The following is a 12,979-nucleotide window of genomic DNA, read 5'->3' on the forward strand; positions in this document are numbered from 1 at the left end:
GATCATGACCTGAGCCGAAGTTGGATGCTCAACTGACTGAGCCACCCAGGCGTCTCAAGAACATTGTGTTTTAAATCATGTCAGTTTTCTTTATAGTATCTGCCTTTGGCATCATATTCAGAAAAGAATTTCCCATATCAAGACAAGATAAATGTTTATTTTTTCATAATTTTGTGGTTTAATTTCTACATTTAAAGAATTATTATTTTTTTAATACTTCAGATTTATTTTGGCATTTAGTGAGAGAGCTAAATTAGTTTTCCCCAAATGTACTGCTACCTCTGGTTGAATACTTTATCCTTTTCTAGTTTATTCTTTTTTTTATTTTATTTTATTTTATTTTATTTTTTTACAAATAGTTTATTGTCAAATTAGTTTCTACGTAACACTCAGTGCTCATCCCCAAAGTGCCCTCCTCCATGCCCATCCCCCCCTCCCCCCCACATCCATCAGTCCTCAGTTTTTGTCAGCATTCAAGAGTCTCTCATGGTTTGCCTCTCTCCCTTTCCCCCACCATTTCCGCCCTTCTAGTTTATTCTTACTGTGTGCTAAATTTGTGTGTATCTTCTGCCTGTTCTTTTAGTGTATTTTTTTTCTTTCATAGTTTATTGTCAACTTGGTTTCCATATAACACCCAGTGCTNTATTTTTCTGGCACTTTCTAGATGTTTGTACTTCCTGTTAACAGTTTGTTTTAATAGGTCTTAGAAATATACTTCCAAAATTCTTCTTCATTTTTTAAAATAGTTTATTGTCAAGTTGGTTTCCATATAACACCCAATGCTCATCCCCACAAGTGCCCTCCTCCATGCCCATCACCCCCCTTCCCCTTCCCACCACCCCCATCAGCCCTCAGTTTGTTCTCAGCATTCAACAGTCTCTCACGGTTTGCCTCCCTCCCTCCCCACCCTACTATTTTTCCACTTCTTCTCCCCCATGATCCTCCGTTAAGTTCCTCCTAATCCTCCTATACGTGCAAACATATGGTATCTATCCTTCTCTGCCTGACTTATTTCGCTCAGCATAACACCCTCAAGTTCCATCCATGTTGCTACACATGGCCAGATTTCATTCTTTCTCATTATCATGTAGTATTCCATTGTAGAAGTATACCACATCTTCTTGACCCATTCATCAGTTGATGGACACTTAGGCTCTTTCCATGATTTGGCTACTACTGAAAGTGCCGCTATGAACATTGGGGTACATGTGCCCCTATGTATCCACACTCCTGTATCCTTTAGGTAAATTCCTAGCAGTGCTATTGCTAGGTTATAGGAGAGTTCTATTGTTAATTTTTTGAGGAACCTCCACACTGTTCTCCAGAGGGGCTGCATCAGTTTACATTCCCACCAACAGTGTAGGAGGGTGCCTGTGTCTCCACATCCTCGCCAGCATCTATAGTCTACCGATTTGTTCATTTTAGCCACTCTGACCGGTGTGAGATGGTATCTCAGTGTGATTTTGATTTGTATTTCCCTGATGATGAGGGATGCTGAGCATCATTTCATGTGTCTGTTGGCCATCTGGATGTTCTCTTTGGAGAAGTGTCTGTTCATGTCTTCTGCTCATTTCTTCACTGGATTATTTGTTTTTCAGGTGTGGAGCTTGGTGAGTTCCTTACAGATTTTGAATACTAGCCCTTTATCTGAAATGTCATTTGCAACTATCTTTTCCCATTCTGTCAGCTGCCTATTAGTTTTATTGATTGTTTCCTTTGCTGTGCAGAAGCTTTTAATCTTGATGAAGTCCCAATAGTTCATTTTTGCTCTTGATTCCCCTGCCTTTGGGGATGTGTCAAGAAAGAAATTGCTGTGGTTGAGGTTAAGGAAGTTGTTGCCTGCTTTCTCCTCTGCGGTTTTGATGGTTTCCTGTCTCACGTTCAGGTCCTTTATCCATTTTGAGTTTAATTTTTGTGTATGGTGTGAGAAAGTCATCTAGTTTCATTCTTTTGCACGTTGGTGTCCAGTTCTCCCAGCAGCATCTGTTAAAGAGGCTGTCTTTTTTTCCATTGGATACTCTTTCCTGCTTTGTCAAAGATTAGTTGGCTGTACATTTCTGGGTCCAATTCTGAGTTCTCAGTTCTGTTCTGTTGGTCTATGTGTCTGTTTTTGTGCCAATACCATACCGTCTTGAGGATTACAGCTTTGTAGTAGAGGCTAAAGTCTGGAATTGTGAAGCCTCCCGTTTTGGTTTTCTTCTTCAATGTTACCTTGGCTATCCAGGGTCTTTTGTGGTTCCGTACAAATTTTAGGATAGTTTGTTCAAGCTTTGAGAAGAATGCTGGTGCAATTTTGATTGGAATTGCATTGAAGGTGTAGATTGCTTTGGGTAGTAATGACATTTTAACAATATTTATTCTTCCAATCCATGAGCATGGAATTTTCCATTTCTCTGTGTCTTCTTCAATTTCCTTCATAAGTTTTCTATAGTTTTCATCATACAGATCTCATATCTTTGGTTAGGTTTATTCGTAGGTATTTTATGGTTTTTTGTGCAATTGTGAATGGGATCAGCTTCTTGATTTCTCTTTCCGTTGCTTCACTATTGGTGTATAAAAATGAAACTGGTTTCTGTACATTGACTTTGTACCCTTCAACTTTGCTGAATTTATGAATCAGTTCTAGTAGGCTTCTGGTGGAGTCTGTCAGGTTTTCTATGTAGAGTATCATGTCATCTGAGAAAAGTGAAAGTTTGACTTCTTTGCTCATTCTGATGCCTTTTATTTCATATTGTTGTCTGATGGCTGATGCTAGGACTTCCAACACTATGTTAAACAACAGTGGTGAGAGTGGACATCCCTGTCGTGTTCCTGATCTCAGGGGGAAAGCTCTCAGTTCTTCCCCATTGAGGATGATGTTAGCTGAGGGCTTCTCATAGCTGGCTTTTATGATGTTTAGGTAAATTCCATCTATCCCATCTTTCTCGAGGGTCCTTATGAAGAAGGGATGCTGTATTTTGTCAAATGATTTTTCTGCATCTATCGACAGGATCATATGGTTTTTATCTTTTCTTTTGTTAACGTGATGTATCACAGTGATTGATTTGCAAATATTGAACCAGCCTTGTAACGCAGTAATGAATCCCACTTGATCATGGTGGATAATTCTTTTTATGTGCTGTTGGATTCGATTTGCAAGTATCTTGTTGAGGATTTTTGCATCCGTATTCATCAAGGATATTGGCCTTTAGTTCTCATTTTTTTGCTGGGTCTCTGTCTGGCTTGGGAATCAAAGTGACTTTGGCTTCGTAGAATGAGTCTGGGCGTTTTCCTTCAATTTCTATTTTTTTGGAATAGCTTGAGAAGAATGGGTATTAAATATGATTTAAATGTCTGGTAGAATTCCTCAGGGAAGCCATCTGGCCCAGGGCTCTTATTTTTTGGGAGATTTTTGATAACTGATTCAATTTCTTCAATTCAGTTCAATTCAATTACTAGTTATAGGTCTATTCAGATTTTCTGTCTCTTCCCATTTGAATTTTGATAGTGTGTGTGTTCAGTAATTTGTCTATTTCTTCTAAGTTGTCCAGTTTGTTGGCATATAATTTTTCATAGTATTCCCTGATAATTGCTTGTATTTCTGAGGTATTGGTTGTAATGAATCCATTTTCATTCTTGATTTTGTCTTGATTTTGTCTACTTGGGTGCACTCTCTTTTCTTTTTGAGAAGTCTGGCTAGAGGTTTATCAATTTTATTTATTTTTTCAAAAAATCAACTCTTGGTTTCATTGATCTGTTCAATTGGTTTTTTTTTTTTTTTTGGGATTCTATATTGGTTATTTCTGCCCTGATTTTTATTATTTCTCTTCTTTTACTGGGTTTGGGGTGTTCTTGTTGCTCTTCTTCTAGTTCCTTTAGGTATGATTTTTCTAATTTCTTGAAATAGGTGAGAAGTGCAATGTACTTTCCTCTTAGAACTGCCTTTGCCACATCCCAAAGAGTTTGGACTGTTGTATTTTCATTTTCATTTGTTTCCATAGATTTTTAAAAATTTCTTCTCTAATTGCCTGATTGGTTCATTTGTTCTTTAGTAGGGTGTTCTTTAACCTCCATATTTTTGGAGGTTTTCATGACTTCTTCCTGTGATTGATTTCAAGTTTCATAGCATTGTGATCTGAAAGTGTGCATGGTATGATCTCAATTCTTTTATATTTATTGAGGGCTGCTTTATGACCCAGTATGTGATCTATCTTGGAGAATGTGCCATGCACACTTGAGAAGAAAGTGAATTCCATAGCCTCAGGATGTAGAGTTCTAAATCTATCTATCAAATCCATCTGGTCCAATGTGTCTTTCAAGTCCATTGTCTCTTTAGTGATTTTCTGTCTAGTTGATCTATCCATTGCTGTAAGTGGAGTATTACAGTCCCCGCTATTAGCACATTCTTATCCATAAGATCGTTTCTGTTTGTGATTAATTGTTTTATGTATTTGGGTGCACCTGTATTCGGTGCTCCTGTATTCGGTGGTCCTGTATTCGGTGCGACATTTATAATTGTTAGTTCTTCCTGATGGATAGACCCTGTAATTATTATATAATGCCCTTCTTCATCCATTGTTACTGCCTTTACTTTAAAGTCCAGTTTATCTAATATAAGTAAAGCTACTCAAGCTTTCTTTTGAATTAAAGTAGCATGATAGATATTTCTCCATTCCCTTACTTTCAATCTGAAGCTGTCTTCCAGTCTAAAATGAGTCTCTTGCAAACAGCAAATAGATGGATTTTGTTTTTTTATCCTTTCTGCTACCCTGTGTCTTTTTATTGGAGCATATAATCCATTTACATTCAGTGTTATTATTGAAAAATATGGGTGTAGAGTCATTGTGTTCTTTATAGGATTCATGCTTGTAGTGGTGTCTCTGGTACCTTGTGTTCCTTGCAACATTTCCCTTAGAGAGTCCCCCTTAGGATTTCTTGTAGGGCTGGTTTAGTGGTGATGAATTCTTTCTGTTTTTGTTTATTTGGGAAGACCTTTATCTTTCCTTCTCTTCTGAATGGCAGGCTTGCTGGATAGAGGATTCTTGGCTGCATATTTTTTCTGTTCATCACATTGACGATTTCCTGCCATTCCTTTCTGGCCCGCCAAGTTTCAGTAGATAGGTCTGTCACCACTCTGATAGGTTTCCCTTTGTATGTTACAGCTCTTTTATCCCTAGCTGTTTTCAGAATTCTCTCTTTGTCCTTATATTTTGCCAGTTTCACTGTGATATGTCACGCAGAAGATCGATTCAAGTTACCTCTGAGGGGAGTTCTCCGTGCCTCTTGGATTTCAGTGTCTGTTTCCTTCCCCAGATTGGGGAAATTCTCAGCTGTAATTCGTTCAAGTACTCCTTCAGTGTCTTTCCCTTACTCTTCCTCTTCTGGAATTCCTATGATATGAATATTGTTCCGTTTGATTGTATCACTCAGTTCTCAAATTGTCCTTTCGTGCTCCAGAATCAGTTTATCTCTTTTTCTTGGCTTCCTCTTTTTCTGTAACTGTGTCTTCTAATTCACCTATTCTCCTCTCTGCCTCTTCAGTTGTGCATTGGACGCCTCCATTTTATTATGAACCTCATTTATAGCATTTTTTAATTTATCACAACTATTTTTATGCTCCATAGTCTTTGTAGCAATAGTTTCTCTGATGTCTTCCATGCCTTTTTCAAGCCCAGCAATTAATTTTATGACTATTGTTCTAAATTCTTGTTCAGTTTTGTTGCTTATATCTGTTTTGAGCAGTTCTTTAGCTGTCACTTCTTCCTGGAATTTCTTTAGAGGAGTGTTCTTCCGTTTCATCACTTTGGCTAGTTTTCTGTCTCTTGTTAATTTTAAAAGCTTATTATGTGGTCTGCACCTGCAAGTACTGCTATATTAAAGAAGGCTCATTGACTGTCCAGGGCCTGTCCATTCAGGAAGTGTTCTTTATTATCAGAAATGATTAATATCATTATTCTTATTGAGACAGAGAGAAACAGAGCATGAATAGGGGAGGGGAAGAGAGAGAGACACAGAATCCAAAGCAGGCTCCGAGCTGTCAGCACAGAGCCCGTTGCAGGGCTTGAACCCACGAACCATGAGATCATGACCTGAGCTGAAGTCGGACGCTTAACCAACTGAGCCACTCAAGCACTCCTAGGAAGTGTTCTTTTAATGGTGTCTCTTGGTGTCTCTTGTTGGGACTTTGGTTATTTTATTTTCCTACTCATAGTGGTATTTGTGACTCAACTATGTGTACTTTGGCTTGTTTCTTGAGGTAGCCCTGGAAAGGAAACAGACAGACGAATACACAGGGAGCAAAGGCACGCAAACACACAGACAATCCAACAAACAAACCGAAAGGGAAAAAGAAAACAAAAACAAAAACCAAAGACAAAGGACAGTCTGAAAGCATAAAACCAGAATATCCAGCTACAAATAAATAGTAGGGTGTATGCAGTGCTGATGGAAGAGGATATACAAGAAAATGACAGGGGCGGGGAGAAAAATTGGACAATGACCAGGCAGAGAGACCAAGGTCCCGTCTTGGTGGTTGTGGGGAGAGAAATGGCGGTGCCCCAGTCCCTCTCGAACCAAGCGCTGCAAATCACTCTTTTGGGTCCCATCTCCCTGTGCCGCGGGCGTAGCCAAGGTGGGCCATGTTCTATGTCCCAAGCACAGCCTTGTTTCCAGGTCTTAGTCTATGCGCCCCATTGAAACTGCCCGAAATATAACCCAGCCGGGATCGAGCTGGGAGCACAGCAGCACAGTTTCTCCTGGCGCCGCCTGGGACCAGGGGACCCAGCCCAGAGTCAGCGCCACAGCTAGAAACAGGATCTTCTCCACCCCCAGCCGAGGTTTTTCTCTTCTCCAGGGATAGATCTATGAGCAGCCACTCTTTCTCTTCCCCTCGACCCTCCACGGCTCCCCATGAAGGGGGTTCCCTTACCTCCATCTGCTGTCTCCGGTCCCGGCCCGTTTTTATCTTCCCCAGTTTGGACTCAACACACTTAGGAGGCTGTCTTCTTAGTGGACTCTGTTCTTTTCTTCCCAAACTCCTGCGGTTCAGTGTCCTCCGGCTTCAGGCCTTCTCTGTTTGAGAGATGGGGGCGAGTGAAATGCACAGAGCTCCCTACTTCTCCGCCATATTGCATCTTATAGTGTATTTTTGAGGAGATCAGATATGTTGCGTTGATCAGCCTTCTAGTTCACGGCACACTGTTTTCATCAGTTCTTTCAAGGTCGCCTGTTGGCTCTACTTTTCTCCCTTTTCCCCATCTGTATGGATGAGTCCCTCGTGAGGACTCATGGGAAGGTATTCCATCCCCCCTCCATAGTTCACAGTGGATTGTTTTGTAACGTGTTACCGGTTGACGGGACACACACGCGCCGAGTTTCCATGGCGTCATGGGGCTGTGCTGCCCCTGTGCGTTTTCTCACTCAGCACTACGTTGGCAAGACCCGGCTCTCGTCCTGGTGGATGTGGGCCCCGATCTCATGGGATTGTTCCAGGAATCCCCACACTGTGGGACGTGTTGCCCAGCTGCTGGGGCTGTTGTCAGCACATAGCCCTTAGCTGTCCGCTTTTTCAGAGACTGCTTCAAGTGCAGCCCCCTCGTTCAAGGTCGTGCCCTTTTTGGGGTGGCCCACATGCCTCGGACATTTGTCACAGGGTAGAAAGGCACAGCATCTTAGTCCCTCTCTGGACAACTCTGCGGGGCCATTCAAGCACCAGAGCCCCCGCGGCCTGGCTGGGCCCATCCATCCGCCTGTATCACAGCTCGACCTTCCCTCCACCCACCTGCTTCCTTTCTCTCCCTCCCGCACTTGACCACAGGCATGTTCCTCAGTAATCTCCGGCCTGTCTCAGGCTGGCTGCCCAGGGAACCCAGGCTGTGACAATATACACACACACAAACCCACGCCAACATAGGTCTCACTGTTCCTGACTGTGCGGCGCTCCCACGCATCACGTTTTCTGTCCATTTTATAGCCACTCTGCTACTTCCAGGTGTCTGTTACACTAGTAAGACTGTGATAAGCAGCCTTTTACTGTGTATCCTGTGGACTTTTCAATTCTTGCCAGTGTGATGTGTAAGTGACATCTCACTGTTTCTACCTCTTTCTTCACCAGTGAGGTTCCCCATTCGTACTAACTACTTGTCCCTCTTTGAAATGCATATTGATACTTTTTGAATATTTTTTTTCTATTGGATTTATTACTGAGTTTTTGGACTTCATTGTATATTATAGATACTGATTCTTTGTTGACTTTAGATTTTGTAAATACTACCTCTTAACTTTGTCCCTTTCTGTTAACGTTAGGTATAGATCTTTCATAAGAAAGTCTTAATTTTGATATATTTTTTTTAATTCAACACTGATTCTGATTTTCCAGTTTGCTCATGATTGAATTTGGTGTAGGCAGCCTTGCGATCCTGGCATAACTCCTTTCCATCCCTGGTTCCACTTATGCCCCACAGCCCACTCTGCCATCTAGTATTTGACATTGGTTCACTCCTACTTTTGCCTGTGTTAAAGTTGTGGTGTCGACTTCTTGAGTTTGTGCTAAGATCCAGTTCAAGAAATGATGCATAATTTTTTTACTTTGGGATGTGTTGAGTCAGGGGTACCCATGGGTAAGCAGATGAAAATATTTCTATTAAGATATTGGAAATCTGGATTTCACACTCAAGAGAGAACCTGGGGCCAAGGCGGGGAGGCCCCCGGTCCATTGCATACTGTCGAATATAGCTGGGTTTTGGTGTTTCAGCTGTTCCCCTCCTGTAATGTACAATCTGGAGGAAATTGAGCCATTTTCTGGTCCGTTCTTGTTGACCCAAAAAATAATAACCAAGAATTTCATCACAAAAAGATATTCAAGCTCTGCTTCATATGTTAACATGGGCTCTTGAGTCACAGACCCATGACCTCAGCCAATACAGCCTTTAACAAATTAACAGCTTTTTTGTGCACAATAAGAGTAATAATTTCTCTCTAGGTTACTGTGAAGATGAGGCAAAGGCAACTTGTTAACTGTAGTGTTTAGGACATGATAAGTACTCATCCAATAGGAATTGTGTCAGATGGTATTCTAGGAGTATGTGGTATCAGGTATACATAAGTATAGTTAATATAGATACAAGTACACTATAGTAAGTAGTAATGATACCATATGTATTTCAAGAATGATTCTATGACAAAATATTTATACTATAATAATAGGGTGTAGGGTTTAAGGTCCCTTTGTTACTAGGATTAGAGGTTGTTTTCCAGAGGAAGCTATACAACACATTATATGTTTGTTTGAAATTGTGAACTTTATTATGATAAAACATACATAAAATGGAATTTACCATTTTAACCATACTTTTACAGATGAAATTCAGTGGCATGACCACACTCACGGTGTTGTGCAGTGTCACCCTATCCATTTGACAGCAGTGTTTCATCATCCCACAGAAACTCCCGTATTTATTTGTTAGAACTTCTAAAGATTGTGTATCACCTTCAGCATCAGCTTAGGCTCTGGCCCAGCAGCTGAATAGGGTGCTAATGTTTGTTTATAGCGTCAGCTGCTTTTATTTGTTGTCTGGTGGTTGAGGTTCTGACAGGTGACTGAGAAATCCTGGATGCCTCAAGAACAGTGGGTCACCTGTAGGGAAGAGGGGTGGATACCTTAGTTGAGAATACCTGCCTATGAGCAAATACATTGTTGAGAAAGTTATTTATCCGTGAAGTAGTCTGGCTGTTTCTCATTAAGGATGGGTGCCTGTACTAGGATGTGTATACTTCAGTAGGGACTGATGCCTGTACTAGGGTGTGTATATTCTCCACAGGGATGGATGCCTGTGCTAGTGTGTGTATATTCTCCATAAGGATGGGTGCCTGTACTAGGGTGTGTATATTCTGCATAGGGACAGGTGCCTGTACTAGTGTGTGTATATTCTCCATAAAGATGGGTGCCTGTACTTGGGTGTGTATATTCTCCATAGGGACAGGTGCCTGTACTAGTGTGTGTATATTCTCCATAAGGATGGGTGCCTGTACTTGGGTGTGTATATTCTCCATAGGGACAGGTGCCTGTACTAGGGTGTGTATATTCTCTGTAAGGACGGTGCTTGTACTAGAGTGTGTATATTCTGAGTAGGGGTGGGTGCCTGTAGTAGGGTGTGTATATTCTTCATAGGGACTGGTGCCTGTACTAGGATGTGTATACTTCAGTACAGATAGGTGCCTGTACTAGTGTGTGTATAGTCTCCGTAAGGACAGTGCTTGTACTAGACTGTGTATATTCTTAGTAGGGGTGGGTGCCTGTGCTAAGGTGTGGATATTCCAACAGAGACAGTTGCTTGTAATAGGGTATGTATACTCTAGTAGGAATGGGTGCTTGTACTAAGATACTACTCCATAGGGACTACTATATACACTGAGGTGTGTATATTCTCCGTAGTGATGGGTGCCTGTACTAGGGTGTGTGTACTCCGATAAAGAAATCAGACCTGCACCAGTGGTTCTGAAGTCGATTTCTGATTTGTAATTCCCAAGCCTGAGGACCCAGTAGACTCACCCGTGCAGCTTTTAAATGGTTCAAATTCTTGTATAAAGTTGTTTAATCAATGTTTTGGACACCTGAAACTAACATACCATTGTATGTTAATTATACTTCAATTACCAAAAGATTCTTCGGCCCTGCTACAAACATTTTAACTCATAATCTCTGGAAATAGGGCCCAAGAATTTGTATTTTTAACAAGCTCCCAAATGAGTAATATGTAGCCACTCTGGCATTAATTTATACCACAGTCTTTCGGGGGATCTACTCCATTATATTGTGCCATGTATTTTATATTACCTTATTTTAACTTGCAAATATCAGTGACTTGGTGACCTGGCATTATTCACTTGCACCAAAGTTATTATTTATCATTTAATGTTTAGGTCTATATTATCCTAAGTTGAAAGGAATATTCTTCGTGTTATCTATTGTTACTGTCACTCTAACATCTTTTAATTAGATTTTGAGTCGTATCAAAGCGGAGAAGGAGTTGAGAAAAATATATGCCCCGATATTTGAAGTGACTCTACACTTGAGTGCTCCTGGAGAAAGTGACTCTTCAGAAACTTCCACAGAGAACTCGCATAAGTCCAACAAAGGCTCTGAAGAATCTGGGGTGTGTGAAGAAGAGGCGTCCAAAAACGAAGTCAGTTTTGTCATAAAACAGTCGAATGAAGAAATGCCAGTAATGAAGAAACCAGAAAACGTTTGTTACAGCCTTGAAGAAATTCTTTCAGGTAAGATGAATGAGGCTATTAAGGATGAAGGGAGATATCCTAATAGCCGGAACAGAACAAATGTGAGAACATTTTAGTAGTTTATTATTGGTGACTAGTGATAATAAATATTAAGCAATAATATTATCTCTTAGTGATATAAATGTTAAGAGAGCATTAAGTGAGCATAAGCTTAGACCGTCGGTGGTGTGTGTAAGCGATAACACCATTACTCATTTTGGCCTCTCGTGCACACCATTCTCAGTCCTGGGGCCTGATGACCCCCTTCCTGGCGGTGAGCACCCCTGCGTGCTTGTTGAAAACCCAGACCCTCGGACCGCAGCTCGGCCCTTGTTCCTCACAGTCTGGGGCTGCGGCGGGTGACCTGCTGGAATGCTACCCCTCAGGTGACCCTCCCGTGTATTCTTGGGTGTCTGGGAAGCACTGCCACGTGGCAAGTGGTCACTTAGCTGGTTTACACACGAATCAGTGTTTCATTCCCTCTCTTTCTCAATGGACTCTTGTAGATGTAGAAATCGGGACCAAGTTCGAGAATAAATACATGTATGAGTAAGTAGTAGACTTTTTTGATATTACAAGTAATTGTCATCTGTGGTGGTTACTGCATTTTTCTGAAATATGCTTTTATTTTCTCAGATTTTCAGAATTTGCTACATACCTCTTCATAGCTCCCAACAGATTAGACTTTTCAATAAAAATTCAAAAAATGGTGTCTGACATTGAAAAACGTATAAGTAAGTATTTTAAAAGTGTGGCTAGATACAGTCTTTGGGAATATTCTCCCAGGTGTAGGTATCTGGTATTCACACCCCGCAGGGTGGCACACATTTCCGTCTATCAGGGGATCAGAAATGTGCATCTTTGGGACCAAGTAGTGTGAATTTGGGATTATTTGAGGATGTGTGACCTCTACACATAACCTTAGATAAGGTGCATAAAAGACGGGAATTAGAAAAATAGCGTAAGGTTTGGATTTTTTCAGTATATACTACAGAATTTTATGAGACTTGATTAAGCCATATCTTATTAGCATAGCAAAGATACTGTTTCCATCTGAAACCGATTTTGATCAGCCCTTCTTAGTCCTGTGTGTCCAGTCTGCACCTGCACAGGCATTAGTAGCCTGACCAGTGAATGTGTCCCTTCTCCTCAGTCTGCATCGTAAAAGATCTTAAAACGCAGGACCCATGGCAACTCTTGGAAAGTTTATATTTCCCTTTGTTATTAATCAGTCTGGGGAGGGATATTTTGAGATTGTCAAGTGTCTTTCTTTGTTCTGAAAATTTTGCCCCCTAATTTTAGCCTTTATTAAAGTGGATCTCACCACCTTAGCGGATCCATTTCTTTATTTATTCAGTTATTTATTTACGTAAATTTACGTAAATGTGGACTCACTGACCTACATAGATGTTTATATATGTATGTATACGTGTGTGCATTTGTGTGCACACAAACTTGAGAAAAAAAAACATTTAAACCACCCCATCTTTTCAACTACATGCATATAACAAGTATGTGTTTTCATTTTGCATTTTTACCTTCATAAGCATACAGGAGTGAAACTCATATTTAAAACAGTTTATAATCAGGGCGCCTGAGGGGCTTAGTCAGTTAAGCATGTGACTCTTGATCTCAGCTCAGGTCATGATCTAGTGGATTGCCTTGATGGCTCAGAGCCTGCTTCTCTCCTTCCCCTCACCCCCCACCCCTCCCTGGCTCACACAAT

General features: G+C 40.9%; 1 protein-coding gene across 1 annotated transcript in view; it reads left to right on the forward strand.

Annotated features, from left to right (window-relative positions):
* The window catches only part of DNAH14 (dynein axonemal heavy chain 14), a 293,617-nt gene that overhangs the window by 55,403 nt on the left and 225,235 nt on the right, over positions 1–12,979 (forward strand). The window contains exons 12-14 of the mRNA XM_039235797.1: positions 10,977–11,253; positions 11,760–11,802; positions 11,890–11,987. Coding sequence (XP_039091728.1) covers positions 10,977–11,253; positions 11,760–11,802; positions 11,890–11,987 — 418 coding nt within the window. The remainder of the gene's footprint in view (positions 1–10,976; positions 11,254–11,759; positions 11,803–11,889; positions 11,988–12,979) is intronic.

This window comes from Hyaena hyaena, unplaced genomic scaffold, assembly GCF_003009895.1.
Source record: "Hyaena hyaena isolate Hyena2069 unplaced genomic scaffold, ASM300989v1 scaffold_103, whole genome shotgun sequence".
In the NCBI taxonomy this organism is placed as follows: domain Eukaryota; kingdom Metazoa; phylum Chordata; class Mammalia; order Carnivora; family Hyaenidae; genus Hyaena; species Hyaena hyaena.